Here is a 21,433-nt window from a genome sequence, read left to right as displayed (position 1 = left end):
GTGGAAGATAATGCTTGGAAGATATTGAAACGTATGGTAGAAGTGTTTGGTTCTTGTTTATCTCAGTTTAACTTTTAGAGCATAGGAAATTCATATGGTTCCTTATCTTGAATGTTCTTTTAGACAGCAGTTTAAAGAGATGTGAACTGAACTTGTCCTCTAAGTTCTTACTTATTTGGCAAGTAAATCAGACAGAATCACTTCGTTGGGTTTTAGCAGTCACTGTAATCAAGGCTGGTGACATGAGTTGGCTGAAGGTGGATTGAGGACTGAGTAAACCAAGAAGGTAAAGTCTCTATACATTATCAATACATTATTACGTAAGCTGAATTATTGAAAAATGATTTTTACTTAGCACTATTTGGATGTGTGTGACATTTTCATAAAGGCAAAATAAATAATTCAAATAATTGTGTCTTCCCTCTTGATACAAGCTGTTCCTATTATAGGTGAAGAAAGCATTATCTTACATGTATGCAAAGTTCTGTCAAGTTCCAAAAGAACCATGCAATTAAAAGAGGAAACAGCAGTGTTCCCTGCAATATGCTGTTTTTCTTATTGTTAGCCCCAGAACCCAATTGTGACTATGGATTCCCCCCACTACTCACCCACTCAGCACCCAGTGAGCAGCAAGGCTGATGTTACAATGGTTTCAATGAACAGTTAATTGACACCTGTATTTGCTTGTCTGAGGACATGTAGTTGTGCTGGATAATCATAATAATATGAATGTCAATATAATGCACATTTTTGAGATGCAAAATTATTATTAGATATTCTTAAAAATATAACGGGTGGGCAACAGTGACTCAGTGGCAGAATTCTCGCCTGTCATGCTAGAGACCTGGGTTCGATTCCTGGTGCCTGCCTGTGCAAAATAATAATAATAATAACTGAATGTACTGGTACTATAGGCGGGATTTTTATTACCAAAGAAATGAGAAATGGTAAGCCTGTAGTATTCACAGAATATGTTATCAAGTCTATTAGATGGTGTTTGAATTTGTTTTTTTAAATAAGAAAAATAAACAAGAGTTTTAAATTCCTATATATTTGCAAACTCAACAGACTTATGTTTTCTTAAAGCTATCACTGTAGAGATAAACAACTTAGAAGAATTCCTAGCTAAGTAATTTTATCCCAAATACCTGTTCAATTGCAAAGGCAACTTGAGTGAGCCCTGAACAAGCTCAGAAAACTTGTATAGTGAAATATTTTTTCTGTGTAGTACATGTATCTTCTAAGTAGCATACATATTGATTTGAAAATTAAAAAGGTGTGTATTTATTCTTTTTTGCTCATCTTTCTAATTTTCTGTGTGAACAGGTTCAACTTAAGTAATTTCAAAATTGTTTTTTTTTTTATGATTTCAGTAATCTAATTATCATGTTTTCTTAAAGTAGTGAACATCTAGTGTAATTTGTGAGGCCCAGGATAAAAGGTCTGAGTCTCACATTCCAGGGTATCATACCTGTCTCTGTGAGAATAACTTTTGCGTGGAAAATACCAGAAAAGAAAGGGACGCCTGCAGATATTTATGAAACATTTTATAAAGAGCACATATTACCTTTTCTAACAAGCAACTTTTGGAACCATTCTTACTCTGAATATATGTAATCTTGATGTAGTTTACAAATATATTCTCTAATACACAGAAGTTTTCAGGGCAGAAGCAACATTGTAATACTGTGTAATTGGAGGTCACCTCTCCTGCCTTGGGATTGCCATCAGCAATCGATTATAGGACGCATTCCCCACCAAGTCCCTGTACTTATTCGAATAACTAAGTAGCTGAGTCAATATTGTCTCTGAAATGTGACTGAACCACTGTATGTGGTTTAGTGCCTATATATAGACAACTGATACAGGAGGGAAAATCTTAGGCCCCTAAAACTTTTAAAACATTGAATATATGTAAGAGGTTGGTGTTATACCATAGTTATCATACCGCAATTCCATTGATGCTGTGGAAGTAAGGTGATTTACTTCCAAATGTTAAGAAACCTTTAGCAAATCTATAGTCAATTCATAGAATCATGATGGTAAAGAATGTAGAAACCAAAACTTAATAAGGAACCATTAAGTATCTGTAGATTGCTGAATATGTGAATGGTTAGCCTAAGAAAATTAGAGAACCTTTGAGGGAAGACTTGTACACCACTTTTAGAGAGTATAATTAGGACTATTAGGAAAGAGAAATATTATTCATTGAACATCTTACAGTATGCCAGGTAGGAGATGCTTTCTAATCATCACAGCATCCTACAAAGGAAATATTTTTACATCCTATTGGCCAAGAAAATGAAGCTTGGAGAGAGATAATTTACAGTGTGTCTCATTGATAGTAAAAAGATTCAAATCCAGGCATGTTTGAAAACAAAGTGAAGTGGGAGAAGAATTAGACTTAAGTCTGCGTGGTCCCAGGGGCAAAGCTAGGACCACATCTATAAAGAATAGAGAGACTGATTTCATATCATGATCCCAAAGTACTTTCTTAAAATGCACACTCTTGGTTCTCAAAATGAAATAAGGTGCCTTTTTTAAAAACAGCTTTATTGAGATGAAATTTAAATACCATAAAATTCACCATTATTAAGCAATGCAATTCCAGAGTGCCTTTTAAGGTAGTGAGGTTTCTGTCATTGGAAATGTTTTGAATAGAGGAGGCTGGAAAATATCCCAATCAAGGATACTGTAGAGGAACGCTCTGCTCCTAAGTTTACTTCTGTCTCTATGAAATTTGATTTTAAATAACTCAAAAGTGTTTCAACACCATCCGAGTGCTGAGTGGCTTTTCAGTTAAGTGTTTTAAAATTTGATAGCTGTAGAAAAGGGAAGAAACCAGAATGTGTTCCACTTGTGCTTGTCATCTTCATTTTGGATTAACCAGATGAGCTGCTCAGCTTTGAAAATAGCCAGGCCAGTACTTCTCAAGGCTGGCTATAGACTAGAATTGCAAAGGAGCTTTTAAACAATTCAGATACAGATACAAGAGTCACGTCCCAGGTCAACAAAATCAGTACCTTGGAGGTAGGCCCCAGCTCTTAGATACTCAGTCTCCCCTCACACCCCTTATTCCAATGTGCCGCTGTGTTGAAAACCACTGTCCTTGACTGAGGAGAAGCACAGGTGCTCCTGGAGGGTCATGGAGAGTCAAAGACCCTAACTAACACAATCCTGCCAACTGCCCTTAATTCCTGCCTGTCGGTGCTTCTCTGAGCCCGAGGGGTGAATCAGCCACATCCAAGTTACTTCTAGTTTGGCAGCCACTGCAGCTGTCCCACTTCCAGCTCTAGCAAGCTGTCTGAGGCAGTGTTGGCAGTTAACCAGAGAAAGTTTGTTTCGTGACCTTATAACCAGATAAACTTTTGTTTGTATCTAATTCATGTCCACCAGATATTTATGAAGAGCTTTAGGAGTGAAAGGTCCTTGAAAAAAGAATTAATGTAAACCCCACTGTTATAGTTTGCTAGCTGCCGGAATGCAACACACCAGAGACAGATTGGCTTTTAATAAAAGGGGATTTATTTCATTAGTTCTTCAGAGGAAAGGCAGCTAACTTTCCACTGAGGTTCTTTCTTACATGGGAAGGCACAAGGTGGTCTCTACTGGCCTTCTCTCCAGGCCTCTGGGTTCCAACAGCTTTTCCCGGGGTGATTCCTTTCTGAATCTCCAAAGGCTTGGGCTGAGCTGCGAGTGCTGAAATGAGGTATGCCAAGCTGCTTGGGCTGTGCTACACTGTGCTCTCTCATTTAAGCACCAGCCAATTAAGTCAAACGTCCTGCATTACAGCAGGCACGCCTCCTAGCCGACTGCAGATGTAAATCAGCAACAGATGAGGTTCACGTATCATTGGCTCATGTCCACATCAACAGAACTAGGTGCATTCACCTGGCCAAGTTGACAAATGAATCTAACTACCACACCCGTCTTCATATCTGATCAGTGTATCTGATCAGTGTTACTGCTTTCAGAATAGTAACTTCACCCGTATTTGTATTTGACAGTTTGTGTACCTGTTTTTCATTTGTGCAGGCTACTAAGTATATGCTTTCTCTTTTGTCTTCTATATGGAACTGATTATAATGTGGTCTGGTGAAAATCTAGCTAGGAGACCAAAAGGTAGCAGAACTGGAATCCTTGGCAGCCTATAAAATGGATCCTCAGGTTCTTTCTCTGTAAAATGACAGTAACAATTCCTGCCTTACAGTGTCTGTCTGAGAGTTCAGTTAGAGCATGTGTGTGATAATACTTTATAACTCTGTATTCTCCCACCACTAAGCATTCATTGTGCTGCCATGTGCTGTACACTGTATAAGTCACTAGGAAACCAATATGAATATGACCCTTGCCAAGATAATCTTAGAGCTTGGTAAAGGAGGTTGATTCAAAACAAGCTGATTGTAAAGCACGTCAAGGGGCAGAAATGCACAGGATATTCTGGAAGCAGCAAGGAGGGATTTGAGGACTAGGTCTTTGGCATAGAGATTAAAGGAGAGGCTTCTTCCTACACGTGCTGAAGCCTGACAAAGAGGGGATGTTAACAAGGTGAATCAAAGAACTAGAAATATTCCAGTCAGAGATGATAGAATGAGCAAAGGCTTGGAGGTGAGAATCTGGATAGAAGGGTATCATGATCCTAATTCTGACAAGTGTTTTATTTAGTTCTTAATTTCTTTTCTAGAAACAACTTTTTATTGGGTAGAATGCACTGGAGGAGAGGATTTGGGGGGGGCAGTGAGAAGATAAAAGATACAGATTTCATCTGTTTCCTTCATTTGCATGATTTTGTGCAGGTGTTTGGGACATGGTACAGATGTGAGGTTGAATGATTTATGTACATAATCAAAAACCCATGAAATAGAGCCCTTTGTCCAGGTCAGGTGTTGTTCATATTAACACTTGAGGTAGGCATTGAAGCATAGTGGTGCTTATAGAAATTAAATCACTTAATCTCTCAGAGGAAAGAGGCTCATTTTTATAAAGAAAGGCTTTAGCAAGCTCAGGAGGTCTGAATTGTAATTAAACTGAGATGATCCACAAACTGTGAGAGCACTGAGCAGGTGCTTCCAATGCACCTCACAGTGTTTTTTTGCATCCCAATTTTCAAACCTGCAAACCCACAGCAGTATCCCTTCAAAGCTACTGTTTATGCAGCTACCTTCGCTTTTTACATTTCTCCTTTACCCTCACCCTGTAATCCTTCACAATTCCACACTGGGTCTCAGGAACCAAGAAATCACAAAAGAAGTGATGCAGTTGCTGATTTCAGTTCTTCTGCAATGACAAGAGGAGCTCAGGGTTGGGAAAGTAAAAGGTGCATGATTCTTGTGTCATAGGCTTTCATGCTGTAAATTGTCAAGCATGCTCTACAGGGTCTCGATACCAGTCAGACTTCTTCCTGGTTGAGAAACAGACTATGACCCAGACATTTCTAGTCCAGTGAATCCTATAACTGATCCAAATGGCTTCATCAAAAACAGTCTGATAACCACGGGCCTATTCTCTCTTGCCTCTTCTATTGACTCTGTCAGCAGTAGCCTTGAGACAGAGGCATCTGCAGGGCTTTTCATGACTGCCTGGGTTCTAAGTTATATGTGTAAGCCCTGAGCCCCATGTCCTGTAAAGAGGAGATATGCCGAGTGGAAAGAGCCCTGAGCCCTAACAGGGCAGCCAGAAGACCCAGATTTCACTTCCCGCTCTACCTCTAGCTGGCAGCTTGGCCTTAGGTAAGTCACCCCTCACTGGGCTTTAGTTTCTCTTCTGTAAAAGGAGAAGGTTGAGTTTAAATGATCTCTGAAGTTCTCTCTAGTATTAAGCTGGCAGGAATCAAAGTCACTAACTTTACTCTAACTGCTTCATTGCCAGATCCGCACTTGTCCTCCCCACTGCTGCTTCCCATTCATTGCCACTGTCTCCTTCATACTTACCTTTCCACCTGATCTGCTCCTACATGACTTCATTCTTTCATGCCTGCCGCTGTGTATCTGGTAGTCAGGGCCAGACTACCAGATAGATAGGCAGACTCAGCATGTGTTATGGGCCCCTGCAAAGCAGCAAGAGACACCATTACAAAATGTTTTTTAAAAAATTTGGTGTCCTGGGCAGGCCACGGTAGCTCAGCAGGCGCAAGAATGCTTGCCTGCCATGCCAGAGGACCCGGGTTCAATTCCCAGTGCCTGCCCATGTTAAAAAAAAAAAATTTGGTGTCCAATGTTTAAAAAATTTAGCAAAGCAGACCTTTGTTGGACTTCCTTCTACTTCTTTTGTGGTTTATTGATTTAATTTAATTTACATTTGGAGGAACCCTATATAATCTTTACAGTACTTCAGCCTTCTGAAGGCCTCCAAAACGTCTCAGACTCAGCCTTTTCATCAAAGCCTCAGCGAGGAAGGGGCAGACTCGCCGCTTTGCTGTGTGCCCTTTGCTCTCACAACTATGTGTGTGCTTATTTTAGTCCAGTCACATCTATCTCTAGAGCATGGTTCACGTGAGGCTTCCGTTTAATTGTGTACTTTCCAGGTGAACATCTCCATGTTGGGTAATAGGCCTTGGGAGAGGCAGGCCAGGGCCTGAGGCACAAGAGTATAAGTCACACCCACCTCCCACCCCACCTCCATCCCCCAGGAATTTACGGTCGAGTTGAGACATAGAATTGTTCTCCAGAATGATTTAATGGCGAGAGCAGCCATAAATATCTGAAAGGTTGCTATAGGAATTCAGAGGCAGAGCAGTCTTCGGAAGATGTACCCTGTAGAAAGGACCTTGAAGAAAAGCTAGTGGAACATTTTACCATATTAACAAAGTACATGTATCTGAATGGGCTGTTACTTTCTTTCTAAGCTCTAAAACCCATGATCCTGAGCTGTTGGTCTCTACCCAATCTCAGAGCAGTCCAAACCAGTTTCCAAACTCAGGCATTCTGTCTCTGTTTCTGCATAACTGTCCTGCCCTGGCTTTGGTCCTTTGAGACTGCGTGTCCTGATAAGCTGCTGGGGCCGCTGAGAAGAATGACCAAGTTGTGTCCCTTGGGCCCACGAAGTAAGAAGGCTTTTTCCTCATGGGCTGTGTCTGTGTGGTTGCCTAGGAGAACGTTTGGCTTTTGCTTATGCCCTGGGCAGCCCCCTGTTCCTTATTTTCATTACAGTCTGGTTAAGCCCACATCATTAGCAGCAGCAGCAGCACTGAAGTTAAATGTATTCGAGTTCTTATTATGTGCATGCTCTCTGCTAAATACGGCATGTAAATAGACTCATTAAATCCTCACAACAACCTCTGAAGAGAGTACTATTTTGTTCCTTTTAACTGATGAGGAAAAGGAGGCACCGAGACACTGAGTACCCTGCTTGAAGTCACCCAGCTAACAAGTGGTAGAGCCAGGAACCTTATTCTGGAAGTGTGATTCCTGAACCACTGCTCTTCGCCTTTCCACTGCAGCACGTGTTGAAGAGAAGAGAGGGGGTGGTATGGTAGGCTGGGGACAGTGCGGGCAGAGTAGTAGCACTCTGTATTTGATGAGATGAGCTGATTTTGAGTTTTTCCATCACCATCAAAGTTGTTTGAATTTTTGACAAGAAGAAATTTTTTGTCAAAAAGTGCTTCTCCTTAAGTATATTAGGTAGTCTCTTTTCTCTGTATGCCATCTTCATTCTCCTCATTTTAAAAAGTTGGAAACATTCACTTTTTTCACCCAGTATTTGATCAAAATAAAGGTTGTCTGTTACAGATGCCTTTTGATTGAGGTACATAGTGTCACATTTCCACTTAGTGAGACTGTGCTCACTGAGGGAAATGGCAGGATTAACTAGAAAGAGTGGCATTAGGTATTTTATCTCCCTTACTCTACAAGCAAGCACCATTATAAACATTGGATTATGTCTTGTCAGGATACTGATGGGGTTGATTGGTTATAGAAGGAAAGTTTCCTTCAGAAAGTTAAACATTTATTCCTCTGCTGTGTTATCCCATTTGTTTTCTGGGGTATTTGCTTATGTGGTGGTAACCATGATTCATAAAAAGCGGTCTCTTATTTTATGCACATTTCAGTCTGCTGCTTCCCTTGAAGTTCCTAAAACTAATGAGGTACCTCGAGTTGAGGCCTGAAATTTCAGTCAGCTCTGAATTAATTTCTTCCAAAGCCTAAGTTTAGTTTTAAGAGTCACTTAATACTGTCGTATTTTCAATGAATGACTCCAGTCCTAATCCGTGTGTTATTTGATGATTTGAATGGTTGAGGACGCTCCTGTTGATTTAGAAAAGTTATTATCATGGAATTCCCGGCTTGACCTGAGGCCACCCACTCTCCTCTTCTAAGGATCCAGGCCTTGGTGATTTGAATTCCCTTGTAACTGCAAGGGGAGAATGTGGGACTTAAGAATTAAAGTAGTTGTGACAAGGTGAAAACTAATAGTAGAGTTCTCTTTCTGAGTTCTCTGGAAGGAGGTCCTTCCACTTCCCCCAGTACTTCCATTAAAGCCAGAAGCATTTCATCCTTAGCTAGGCGCCTTCAAGAGTCCCCAGGTGTTAAATTGAGTATCTCTTTATAACCCATATTAAATCTCATTCCCAGAACTAATGTTAATTTTCATGGTATCAGGGTGATCAGAGACACAGTCCTGGAATATAAAGCATATTAGTCGTTTTAGGGTACTCAACTTTCCTCAGGAAATCATGACAGGAAATATATTTTCTAAATTTTAAAGAATTTTAGTTTCTGTTCTATTTTTACTGAAAACTGACAGCAGATTTCAGGTCAAAGTAAATGAGGAGATTTCTGTTGAAATATTACTAGTAACCTATAGCCACTGTACTCCTGTAGGTCAGATCTTAAATTGAGTTTAGCTGTTTTCTCAAAATTTAGCAAATTGGGTGGTTAAAACTTAGTGCTGATTAGTATAACTGGTATATATGATATAGAAAAGATGCCTAACTTATGTAATTGGAAAATTATCTGGAAATAGAATTATGAAATTTAAACCACATTTGAAACTATTCTAATAAAAGAAATACCACTGATACATTTCAGAAGTATATATCTTTTAAATGTTCTTTTCCATATTATAATGATGATACTTTATCAGCTTGCTTTTGTCTGCCAGCTGCACCTCCAGCATGTTAGCAAAACCCCCGGCCCTCAGTTGCTCACAAGTTTTCTTTCCTTTTCTTTTTATACGTTATTGTGATACAACTTGCACATACTATAAAGTGCACACGTTGTAAGTGTGCAAATAGGGAAATTTTACATAGTGTTCACCTGCATGACGACTACCAAGATCGTTTCCTCCCTCATAGGTGCCTCTTTCCACTTAACATCCACCACCACCGAAGGTAAGCACTGTTTTTATCTCTGTACCATAGGTTAGTTTAGCCTGGTTTTGAACTCCATAAAATAATGTCTTTTTGCTAACAGAAGTTTCTGCTTTTTCATTGCTCTGTAATATTTCTATAAATATACCAGAATTTATTCATCCATTCTAATATTAATGGATATTTGTATTGTTTCCAGTTTGGGGCTATTATGAATGATGCTTCTAAGAACATTCTCATAATGTTGTTTGGGGGATAAAAGTTCTCATTTCTTTTGGGTATATACCCAATAGTGGAATTGCTAAGTCACAGGAGATGTTTATGTTTAGCTTTAGTTAGATACTGCCAGTTTACACTCCTACCAGCAATGTTCAGCATTTTAACTCTATTGTCAGCCCTTTTCATTAATTTTAGCTTATGCGGTTAGGTATTCACAAGTTTTGATATTTCTTAAGGTTGAAGTTTAAAAATGGTATTTAATAAATATTTAAAGAAAAAAGAGTCCCCAAGCTCATTGTGGCTGTAAGTGGCCATCTGTTTGAGGGGGTCCAATGAATAACCCCTCTTCCATGCCCAAGTACAAAATCGTTTGAGAGAGATCAAGGAGTCAGGCTCATGGACAGCAAAACATCATCCCTATTATTGATAATGCTTTTTGGAGAATGTGGCTTTGGGTCTGCAGCCAAGTGGGCCTCCTAAAATTCCATCCCTGAATTAGATACTTATCCACCCTTTCCCTGGCACAGTAGACCAACAGAAACTAGCAACCAGCAAGGTTCCTCCTGCCATACAGTAGGGGAGGAGTCCAGAATTCATACACTCAGCAGGCAAGCAGATCCCAAAGAGAAGAAAGAAAAAGGAAAGGAAATTAGTGAGGGGGTAGGGAGAAGTCAGGAGTGTCATTTCAGGGAATTCTCTCCAGAAGGTAACCTGAGGCAATTGGACTGCACCTACTGTTGGGTCTTCAAAAGTAGATCCGACCTGCCTCCTGGCCACCAGGGACTTGGAGTAAGGCAGGAAGATAAGGAAGGCTTCTATATAACCATGATTGAGTCCAAGATCTTCCTTGTTTTAAGGCTTTAAATGTGGTGTGGGAGCAACTTTTATGTGACAGCTACAGTATTCCTTGGTGTTTAAAGTGGCCCATGTCTTGCTCCTCCTAAATCTGAAACTTCTTTTGACTAAAAAGCGAGCAGAGGAATGACTCCTTGTAAAGCGTCAAATGATTCTTCTGCCTTCCAAACATTTGGTGGTGTGCACAACTTAGCCCAAAGGTTAATTTCACCCTAAATGCGTTTCATGGTGACAGGCAGCTAAGCAGAAGCAAGTGCATCGTAACTGCTGAGGATTAGAAAAAAAGTAGAGCCCCTGTCATCGCTGAAGGAAATTGATTATGATCATGGTTAAGACTATTATTACTAGTTTCATAGGTTTGGAAATTAATTGATAGTACTTAACTGACAAAATCCCTAAACCGTGCTCTGCTTTTCTATGTCCTTTCTAAAGAACAGAGTTTTACAGAATGCTGAGTTGAGGCAGTTTGCCCCTCGCTGAGCCCCTGACCTTTTTGTTGGTGTTCTCAGCCAGACTCTTGGGAGGTGGTTGTCAACCAGAACCTGGGGCTGGCATTCTTCAGAAAAAACTGTGTATCATGCCAAGCTGTGCTAGCCACTCCACATTGTTCTCACTTGGGCTATGGAGTAAGATTGATCCGTGAACATGCATTTGTAGTAGGCACTGGCTAAGTACTGAAATAATGATTGCAGAGTTAAGCGTCACAGCTCTAACCTGCTGAGTCACCTCAGCTCAGCCTTGCTGATGAGGGCTCTCAAGCTGCAGTTTCAGGCTTGCTTTACAGTTCCTTGTTTTCCAACCTGTCAGCGACCGACAGGTCTGTGGTGACCCGTTGAGGTAGGGAATGTTTTTAGGTTCAGGCCCCACGCACAGTGGTTCAGAGTAGGCCCAGCCATCAGAATTTCTAATGGGCTAATATGTAGCCCAGCTGCTCTGGCTTTCAGGTGTTGCTTTATAAAAAATACAAAAGAGTGGGTAACTGAAGCTCCTCCAAACCTGTCAGCATTTATTCATGCAGAGAAACTATTGTGATCAAAGCACAAAGGGCCCTTAAAGGGCTTGCATTCATCTTTCAGGTGCTGGGCCTCCTGTCTTCCATCCACTCCTTACCCGCAGCCTTCACTCCCTTTTGTTCTTAACTGCCAGGGATGTGCATGAACAAGGAAAATAAATACCAAAGAGCAGACAAGAACTGCATGACATTTTGTTTTGGAATTTGAAAGCTAAACACTTTCAGACCAAAAAACATGTATCTTTACTTCTTTTCTTTACCTGGCCCTATCCTTATGTAGCCTCACTCTTAACACCACTCCATTAAAACTTCTTTAGCTTTTCCTAAACTTTAAAAAGTTTTCCTTATCCTCGATGTCAGAGTATGTTCCAACTCTGAATCAGCCTCTACCATTATCAGGTCACCTTTTCTTCTGGACAGTTGAATCATCAAGCATGACACAGACTTAAGCCCATAAAGCAGAGGAAGAATGGAGGTGGGGGATGGGGAGGAAAGGCTCTGCGGAGTAGATGGCAAAATTATAACTGATCATAGGGATTTTGAACTCCAGAGCACATTTTTCCTATAGAACTCACTTAAACTTAGTACTTAAAATGTATTCAACTTATATTATTTTTCACCATCACACGATTGTCCTGTTTCTAAATTGTAAATACTTTGCACGTGAGAACCTTGGTCCATCTCTAGAACGCAGTCTAGAGCTCCAAACAGAGGAGATTCCAAATGAATGGTTGATAGTGTGGTTCCAAGAATTTATTCCACACACATACTTGTTGCATATCTTTCACATAACAGGCAGTTAGAATCTAGATGGTGAATGTACAGAGAACAGTAAGACACTCCTCTGGCAAAAACAAATAATTATATTCTAATGATTGCCCTGCTGAACTGTGAACAAATTAACCTGGGAACACAGTCAGTGGCAGAACTAGAAATAGAATCTGGGATACCCCTGTGTTCTTCCCTCAGAAATAATTGTTTTGGGAAAATGGGATCAACTTGGAATATAATTTCTTGTATATTAGCTTGGAATAGCCTGATGTTTATAGTCACCTTTAACATAAAACTTTCTTAGAAGGATTAACTGTTAAATTCTCTTTTGTAGGAGACTAAAGTAACAGCTGCCCTGGTACATGAACTAACTACATTATTTTATTATTTCATTATATAAAAGGAAAAACAATCTGGAAATCTGTTAACTGGAATAGTTTATAGCCCCCAGGTAACCTAGGAACTATGGATCATTACACCACGTATACCAGAACATCACACAGTATAATTAGACAGAAGGGATGAGCGGTTTTCTGAGGGTAGCTCCTGGTACTTTATAGAAACTTGATAAATGATACTGATTTATTTGAATGTTGACCCCTATCTTCGATAAATCTTTTCTATAAAATATTACAGTATCACTATGTATTTTGTTTTTAATGAATTCTAAGGATTGGCTAGATGAGAGTTTGTTTGGCCTTTGGACCTTACAGGGGTTCCTAAAAGTTTGTTCCTTCAAGTTTATTTCCAAAACTTTGTGAATATGTCCATAAAATGCTTAAAAATTAATTTTATCCTATCATTTATAATTTCTGGTAGTAGATTAAGTAGATTAGTCCAATACCCTCATCAAAAAACATTTGAATGCCATCCTTCCTTCATTTTCTCCAAAATTAAGTGAACTACCTGAAAAATAATAGAAGATGTTTTTAAAACAAACAAACAAACAAGGTTAGTTGTTTGGAAGGACAATTGTTTCTTAAATTTAATGCTTGGGTTCTTTGTTTTTGTTTTTGTTTTAATTTCATAAAACTTGTTCAAGGGCAGTTACATCTTTTCTAGTATCCAAAGTGGATTGAAGTAGACTGGGGATCGATCTATAGCCAGTACCACTTCTTTAGGCATCATTCTTTCCAGTTAAAAAAATTTTTCCAAGTTACTTTACCTCAGTATATTTATATATATGTGTGTGTGCGTGTGTGTCTGTGTGTGTGTGTGTTGCTTCCTAGTCTATCAGGTTTTAGCCCTGTGACTTTATGAGTACATTACTTAAAATTTCTTAGCTTCAATTTTTTTTCATCTATAAATTTGGGGAAGTAATCTACTTTGAGTAGTGGTAGCAATGAAATGAAATGGTGTTTGTAAACCTTCCTTCTCCCTCCCAGTGCACCTGGCACCTGCTCGCATCTGAGTAAATTGTAGCTTGAATTATTTTGCTTCATTTCCTGTCTTTGGGTATGTTGCAAAGCATCAAGAGTCACACACATGCCTGTTTTGTACTGAGAACATGAATTCCATTCTTTCCAAAACATAATAAACAGGTGATACATACCCTTCCCACCCCCCACCCCCCACCCCTGCCTTTTGATCTCTTTATTCTTTGGGGTTCTGGTGAAAATTTTTGCCGCAGCATGTTTTACTGGTTAATTTTGAAGCCTGAACCAAAGCATTCTGACTAAAATAAAAACCACTGGCCCCAGGAATCAGGATATATTTATGTTGATTTAGAGCCAATGGGTGGATGTTGTTCACTATATTAAATATTAAATGCAGAATCCTTTGGTTTTGTCAGTGCTGCTATTGCTACCAGTCAAAACACCTCCTTCAAGTTACAGAACTTTAATTTTATCTGGATACAGTCCATTTCACCTGATAGTTACTATATAATAATGATGAAATATAGTTAACAGCCAAAATAATTTGCTGATGTTACAAGAAAAAATAAAATATTCCTGTTATTTAAATGCTTATATTTTGGGGTAGGTAGCCAAATTTGCATCTTTAATGTTACATTGGATTCGATAATTTTAAAGTACTGTATACTGCTTTTTTAAAGAAACTATTGTTTTTTTAAAGAGAGAAATTTGGAGGGAATATGGGCATCCTTCCCTACCTCATTTTCTGCTTTTCTGTTATTTCCAAAATATTACTCAGAATCTTGACATAGTCACTTTAGATTCATAATTTTCTAAAACACCGGCATTTCTGATGTCATCACCTTAAAACAGTATTGGTTGTGACACATATCTGCCACTGGATATAAGCTTTTAAAATCATGTTTAGGATGTTGTGTTACCCAAAATTCTGCTTAAGTATGTTTTTGAAATATACAATCCACATTACATCATTGAGTAATTCCATAAATTTCTTAAAAAAAAAATGAAAACTGTGGTTTAAGACCAATTCTGAAAGTTCCAGCCTTATGTGAATATTTTTAGACTAGCAGAATGTCAGTTATTACACTTTTGCCAATAACAAAATAGCAGCTACCTCAGGTAGCCTTTGTTTTGTGCCAGGAGCTGTTCTAAGTACTTGGCTGTTTGAGCTCATTTAATCTTCCTAACAACCCTATGAAGTAGTGAAGCAGGTGTGGTTATGATTATCATCACCACTACCATCATCGCCAAACTATTTCATAGGCAAGAAAACTGAAGAACAGAGAGATCAAGTAATTTGCCCAAGTCTAAACAGCTAGTAACTAGCAAAGTCAAGAGTTGAACCCAGGCAGTCTAGCTCTCTATCGTATAGTCTCATAATTGGTACATAGAAGGCTAACTCTAGACCCAGGTTCCATAGACTTAGAAGTAAAATTTGTGTTGGGGTAATATTTTGAAAATATTATTTTTCTGAGTTTTCTAAATACAGTTTTCTAGCACTTAAGATATCTAAAAAAATTTTTTAAAGTGATGTGTTGACTATGAGCAGATGCCTAAGGAGAGTGTGTATTATACTTTGAGATTGCTGAAAACCTGTGTCCTCGTTTTCTCAGCATTTTAGCCGCAGAAGGGACTTTGGTGAACTATAGAGTCCCATATCCTTCTTTTCCCAGTTTACACATTAGAGGAATTCTTCCATGAGTCCCCAGACAAAGTTAGTCACTTCCTGTTTTGTGATTATCCTGCAACGTTTTGTTCTTTCTCTATATTTTAAGCAACTTCTATTTAGTAATTAATTTGTTTATATGTCACTTCTTTCCATCCCCCACCCTTGCCTCCAGTTGAGTTCTTCAAGAGCTGGAACCAGGTCTAACTTCTTTTTGTCTCCCATCAGCCTAGTGACAAATGGATGCGTCACATTGCCTGGAGAGGTTAAGGGACTTGCCCAGAGTAGCAGACCTGGAATGTGAGAAGCTTTCGTAACTCCCTGTTTCATTCTCATGCTGCCAGAAATGTGTTCAAATTATTCGAACTCTTGCTAAGGAGTTATGACACAGTTTCCCTTATATGTTCCTCTAGACTAGCTCAGATGCATAATAATTTATAATAGTTACAATAATAATATCATCGCCACCTCTCCCACTGGATCATTTAGAGGATCAAACAATATGATAATACTTGTGGAAAGCTTTGGAACTGGTAAAAAATCCCTTGTACAAGTATTTATGATTGCTATTGCTTTAATCTGTTACTGTTTTGTGCAGTTTATGGAACATTTTCACATGATTTATGATTTGCAAAGTATTTTCACATTCATCACTTCATTACTTTTCATTACAGCCATACATTCCCATTTCACAGTTGAGAAAATGGAGGCTGGGAGATATACTTCAGTCCCAGTTACAAGTGGCTGAAGGAAGACTGGAACTCAGCTCTCTTGCTTTTTCCCAACATAACTCCCAAAGCAAGGGGGCTGAGTCCCTCAGGGGGTGTTGTTTTCTTCCATTGTGAAGTCAAACTCTCAAAGCTTCTGAGAGTGGACCTAGGCAATTTACATATGTGTGTTTAAATTCTAGTCAAATTTTTCATTTTATCCAAATGCTGCAGAACTTGGACCCAGAAAGCTTTATAAAATAAAGTGAGTAGTTTGATTTTGAAGTAACCAACCAAGGTTTCCCATTAGGGCCCTCAGCAGCCACATGTGGGTTGAGTGGGTCTAGGCAAGAGGCTAACCTCTCCATTGCTTTTGCCTTGATGGGGAGTTCCTTACTGTGACTCTCAGAGGAAATGAGAGATGATAAATCCAGCTGCTGCTGCTTCCTGTTTCTATAATTCTGAGATTTATTTTTTCAAAGGGTAGAGTGTTTTATTTTTAAGTCAGTGGAAAATACCCTCAACCTGTTCCTTGTTACAATTTCCTTTAAAACTAAATATACTCACTTGGTCTGTAAAGGGTGTGTTTGTGTGTGTGTTATGTGTATGTGAGCATCCATGCACATGCATGTGAGTTTCCCGTGATGTTGCCTGGACTGGCTGGCTCATTCTTTTTTCAACAACAGAAATGAAAAACCAATTAAGGCAGATTTTACTGGGCAGGAAACTCTGTGTGAGATGGATGACAGTATCTGATTTAGAGGAAGCCTGTAATGTAGATCAGTGGCATTACTATCTTTCAGGCAATGCTTGTGCAATTTGAGTCTGGTTTTTCTTCAGCTTTGTGATTGTGTCATTACTGAATAAAGACCCAAGTCATTTGTTAGCCAGTGGCAGTATATGAGTGCGGAATACGTACTAATTACCCATTGGGGTAATTGTGAGCACCTTAGCTTCGATTTGAATAATTTAAAATCAGAGCTAAGGTTTTTACCCACTGAGGGCATTTGTTATATTAACTGTATTCTTATATTTGTACTTTGCCAAATAAATTTCCCTTGGTGTTTCTGAAAAGACACACCATTGGAGCCCCATACACATTCTCTGTCTCTTAAATTAGAAGATGGAACATATGATATTAGAGAAAATATTTCTGCATGTTAGTTCTAGTTATGGAATATTTGGTTAGCAATCAAACCCATCAAATTGCATCCTGGTATTCTATACCTAATGGCTACTTTTGATAAACTAAGCCATGTGAGTAGGCGGTATGTTTCTCAAATGACTTGGACAGATATAACTAAAGATTATTCTGACCTCTTTAACAATCCCTTCTGAAGATAAAACTTGGGGAATATGGCACTTAGTGGGAGACCAGTTAATATACATGTCAAAGAAGTCTCAGTTCTAACCTCAGTTCTGCCATTTCCTTTTCACAAGACCTTCCACATGTCCCTTAAACAAACAGTCTTAGCAAGTTTCTTGGTTATATAAAATAAAATTGACACTTTTTCTTTGTCTCACAGTACTTTGTAAGAATTGAATTAGTTGGAACCCGTGGAAGTACTTTTGAAAACTGAGATGATGGTAAAGATGTCAAGTGATGTTGTTAATAAATTGCAGCTGGGTTATCGGTTGTAATTTCATTTTTGAATGACACACTTGCACCTTGTGTCATTTGGCAGCCTCTGGGCACCAGGATTTTGTCCCCTTTACCTAAGGGTTCCTTCTAATGACTTCTTCATTGGGGGGGGGGGGGACTTTTAAGTTAATTTGAGCTAATTTCAAATAAAAAAAAGCTAAAAGTGGCAGATATGGGACAGAGAGTCAGATCTGGGTTTGAATCCTGTTCCACCACATATTAGCTGTGTGATCTTAGACAAACACAAAACTTTCTAAGCCTCAGTTTTCTCCTTTTTAGAACTGTAGCCTAACTGCTCATATTCAGGCTAGATGTGACACCCTAATGCGCTCAAGCATAGGAGGCGCTTGGTTGCCCATTAAGGGCAGCCTCCGCGTGGAGCAGTAAGATACAGCCTGAGATTGCCGTTGGGACACCAGCAAAGCGCACCTCCTCCCCTCCTCACCCCGCTGAGAGAACTGGCTTTTTTCTCTCCTCTATATGTGGCCAAGAAAATGGGGAGTAAATTAAGGTGATTTACTCACTAACACTCTCCTTGGGAATAACAAATATTACTTTTCCCACCTCCTTCCTTTCAGTGTAATCGGACTTGAGTTCTTTTAATGCCTGACCTTCACAGCACGTTTCAGCAGGAGAGAAAACCTGATACTGTTTGGATTACTTGAACAAATAGCTACTCGTGCATATGTCCATGTGCTGTGTGTTTTTTCCAAAGTTATGTGGATTATGGAATTATTTTTGCAAGGCACCTTTTTCCCCTTTAGATTTTCCCCCAAAAAGGGCCCTTGAATGTTTTACAACTGGATAAGCAATGTGGTGGTTAGCAAGGTTAATATTTACCACCTCAGGGAAGGGAAAAGCAAACAAAATATAGCCAAACTGTTTTAGAATTTCCACAGAATTATGAATTCTTTCATCTTTATACCTTTATCATGTCATAACAGCATGCCAACTACTTGTTATAGCTACTGGTGGAATTGTGTTTACAGTAAATGATTTGAATTTATGCGTACAACAAGAAACAGACTTATTAAAAAAAAAACACCTCTGTACTTCCTCTCCCTTCTGTTTTCATCTTCTACCTCCCTACTCCTTTCTTACCCACAAAAAATAACCCTTTCCTCAAACTTTCCTTCCCGCATTTTCCCATGTTTTTCTTTTTCTCCCCAGCAAAGTTTCAAAACGTGGACATTTACTTTCCCATTTACTCCTGAACCAAAATGAGCTGAATCCTTTTCTTCCACCTGTTCCCTAAACATCATTGACTCCCCAGGATTCTGCATTTGATCTTTTTCTCTGTATATGCTCTCGAGTTTCATCTTCCATAGACAGCTTGGTTGCAAATCTGAATTCCATCTCAGATCCTTCTCTTGGAGTTCAGATCAGCAACTGCTTGACATCTCTAATGAAGTTTATTACAGCAATTCTAGATATTCAGATAAAAAAATTGAATTTACGTGGAAATCATCTTAGAGGAAATGAACATCCTCTGCCCACCACCACCACAAAGGTTGTTAAATTTTGTTAATTCCTTGTTAATTCCTTCTCTCAATTGCTATTCTAGGCTGCCCCTCCTCTCCACTCCCCATTGAGTGCCTTGATTGTCCTTCCTCTGACGAACTGGTAGAGCTTTCCCTTTCCCTGCTTCCATTTTTTTCCCTTTCTAGTCCATTTCCACACTCTGACTGGAATTATCTTTCTAAAATGGAACTGTGGTCTCATTGCCCCACTTATTAAAACCCTTCAGCGGTTCTTTATTGCCCCTTTCTAATTTGGGTCTAACAATGTTGAACTTTCCCCTAGACTTGTGCTCCTAGAAAATGCCCCCATAGTTTTATTTTCCCAAATCTCTCCACCCTTTTGTGTTCTTGGGATCACTCTAATCTCCTATTTTCTGAGATAAGGCTCATCCACAGCCTTCCTCCTTACTCCTGTAGTACTCTCTGATGATTGACTCCCTTGTTTACTATTTCTATAAAACCCCAGGCCCCTTCCTTGTATTTGAGACAGTTATCATTATTGAATATCCTTTTTATTGTAATGCATGAATAAAATCATCATCTTAATTGTCTGGTACATTTTGTCTTCCATGGGTTTATCCTGTTACCCTTGTTGAGTTACTATTATTTTATGTTTGTGTTATTTATAGTATCATATTTATATTAATTTATTCACAATAACATTTGATATATTGTTTGTGAGTTTTAAGTCAGTTTATTGCTTGCTAATTTATTATTTATTTTATATTTATAACTTCTACTATAAGTCCTATTTGTAAAAATAACTAGCATGACAGTTAAGCGTTGTCTATAAAAATTAGCTTATCCAGCTCTTTCTATTTCTAGATGCCTTTAGTTGACATTTTTTCATAGTTGGAAATTTTATTAATTATGGCACCAGTTAAACTGATGTAGCAAGAGACTCTGAAATAGAATGGTTTAAATAAGATAGACGTTTATTTCCTTCTCATATGTCCAGAAGTGAACAGACAAGGGCTAGCAGCGCAGCTGTGTTACGTATAGCACGTGGCTTCTAAGATTGTGCCTAATGTCATCATTTTCTAGCCAGCAGGAAAAGAGGGAAAGGAAGTTCACCTCAAGTAACCTTGTGTAACCAGGAAGTTACACAGTCATTTCCTCTTACATCCCGTTGGCCCAGCTAAGTTGCATGGCCATACCTGGTTGCAGAGGTGCCTGGGAAATGTATCTCTGATGTTTACTGATCTTCATCACAGGAATGAAGAACTGTTGATTATGAAGTCAAACTAGCGAAAATGAGTGATTTTTTTTTAACCTGCTGATATTTACCTACCCCAGCAGTTTCAGCAGCTGTCATGTATAGGTTATAGGATTCAATACCTCTTAACTTTTTTTCTTCTCTGTCTAGAAAAGTATGTGATTCACATAAATGAAAGAGGTATTCTGTAGGTCTTAACCTAAACTAATATGTTATGGTAAAATCTGGTGGCAGCACTTCGCGCTACATGGGACATGACATCCAGGGGTGAGAGTCTCCCTGGAAGTGTGGGAAATGACTCCCAGGGATGAGTCCAGCCCTGGCACCATGAGATCAACAATGCCATCCTGAACAAAAGGGAGAAAAGAAGTGTAACAAATAAGGTGTCAGTGGGAGAGAGTTGAAATAGAATCAAGAGGCTACTCTGGAGGTTATTCTTTTATGCAAGTTTCAGTTAGACATTGCTGCCTATCATAACTTGCCAAACCCCAACCAAAACCATTCCAGCCACTCCTAAAGAGCACCTAGGGCAATATATAAGACTCTACAAAGGTTCCATGCTCTATGGTAACTTACAAGAAACCTACAACCTCCAGATGGGTCCCTGGACCAGGTAAGTCCTGAAACCTAGAGGGCCCAGCCTCTCCAGAACATCAGATAGTTCCATCTTCCTACCTCATATTTTTGACATCCCCTTCCAACATTGAAAAGTTAGAATGGGCACAGTCCAAATACCATTAAAGAATGAAAGAAAGATCAAAGGTGATGGTGGAGTTATACAGAGAAGGTAAGGTTTAACCAAGAAGTATGATTGCTGAATCATTATTTTGATAGTTCTTTTAGTGTCCAGTATCTTAGAGCAGTTAGAAGTAAAAACCTAAAACTGTGGAATTGTAACCCGTACCAAACTCTGAAATCTGTCCTACAACTAATTGTTGTGCTGTGCTTTGAAAAGTATTACTTTTATATTTATAGATGTATGTATGTGTGTTATTTTTCACAAAAAAAGTTGATTGTGATGATAAAAAAATATTTACTCCTAGCCTCCTATATTCTGGAGCAGCTAGAAGAAAAAATCTGAGATAATGTATGGGAGCCCATGACAGACTCTGGGATCTGTCCTGTAACTACTTGTTGGAGAA

The 21,433-nt window shown here is 38.9% G+C and overlaps 1 protein-coding gene across 14 annotated transcripts in view; it reads left to right on the top strand.

The window, feature by feature from the left end:
* LRRC8D (leucine rich repeat containing 8 VRAC subunit D) overlaps nucleotides 1-21,433 on the top strand; it is a 128,231-nt gene that overhangs the window by 73,076 nt on the left and 33,722 nt on the right. The window contains exon 1 of one of the 14 annotated variants that reach the window (XM_077120323.1): nucleotides 6,149-9,328. The exons of the other annotated variants lie outside the window; for them this stretch is intronic. Coding sequence (XP_076976438.1) covers nucleotides 9,259-9,328 — 70 coding nt within the window. The 5' untranslated portion in view covers nucleotides 6,149-9,258. Of the gene's footprint in view, nucleotides 1-6,148; nucleotides 9,329-21,433 lie in introns of those variants that run through there. 14 annotated transcript variants of the gene reach the window in all.

This window comes from Tamandua tetradactyla, chromosome 11 (genome assembly GCF_023851605.1).
Source record: "Tamandua tetradactyla isolate mTamTet1 chromosome 11, mTamTet1.pri, whole genome shotgun sequence".
NCBI lineage: Eukaryota > Metazoa > Chordata > Mammalia > Pilosa > Myrmecophagidae > Tamandua > Tamandua tetradactyla.
The sequence above is the reverse complement of the archived record's forward strand: the minus strand, read 5'-3'. Positions and strand labels throughout refer to the sequence as shown.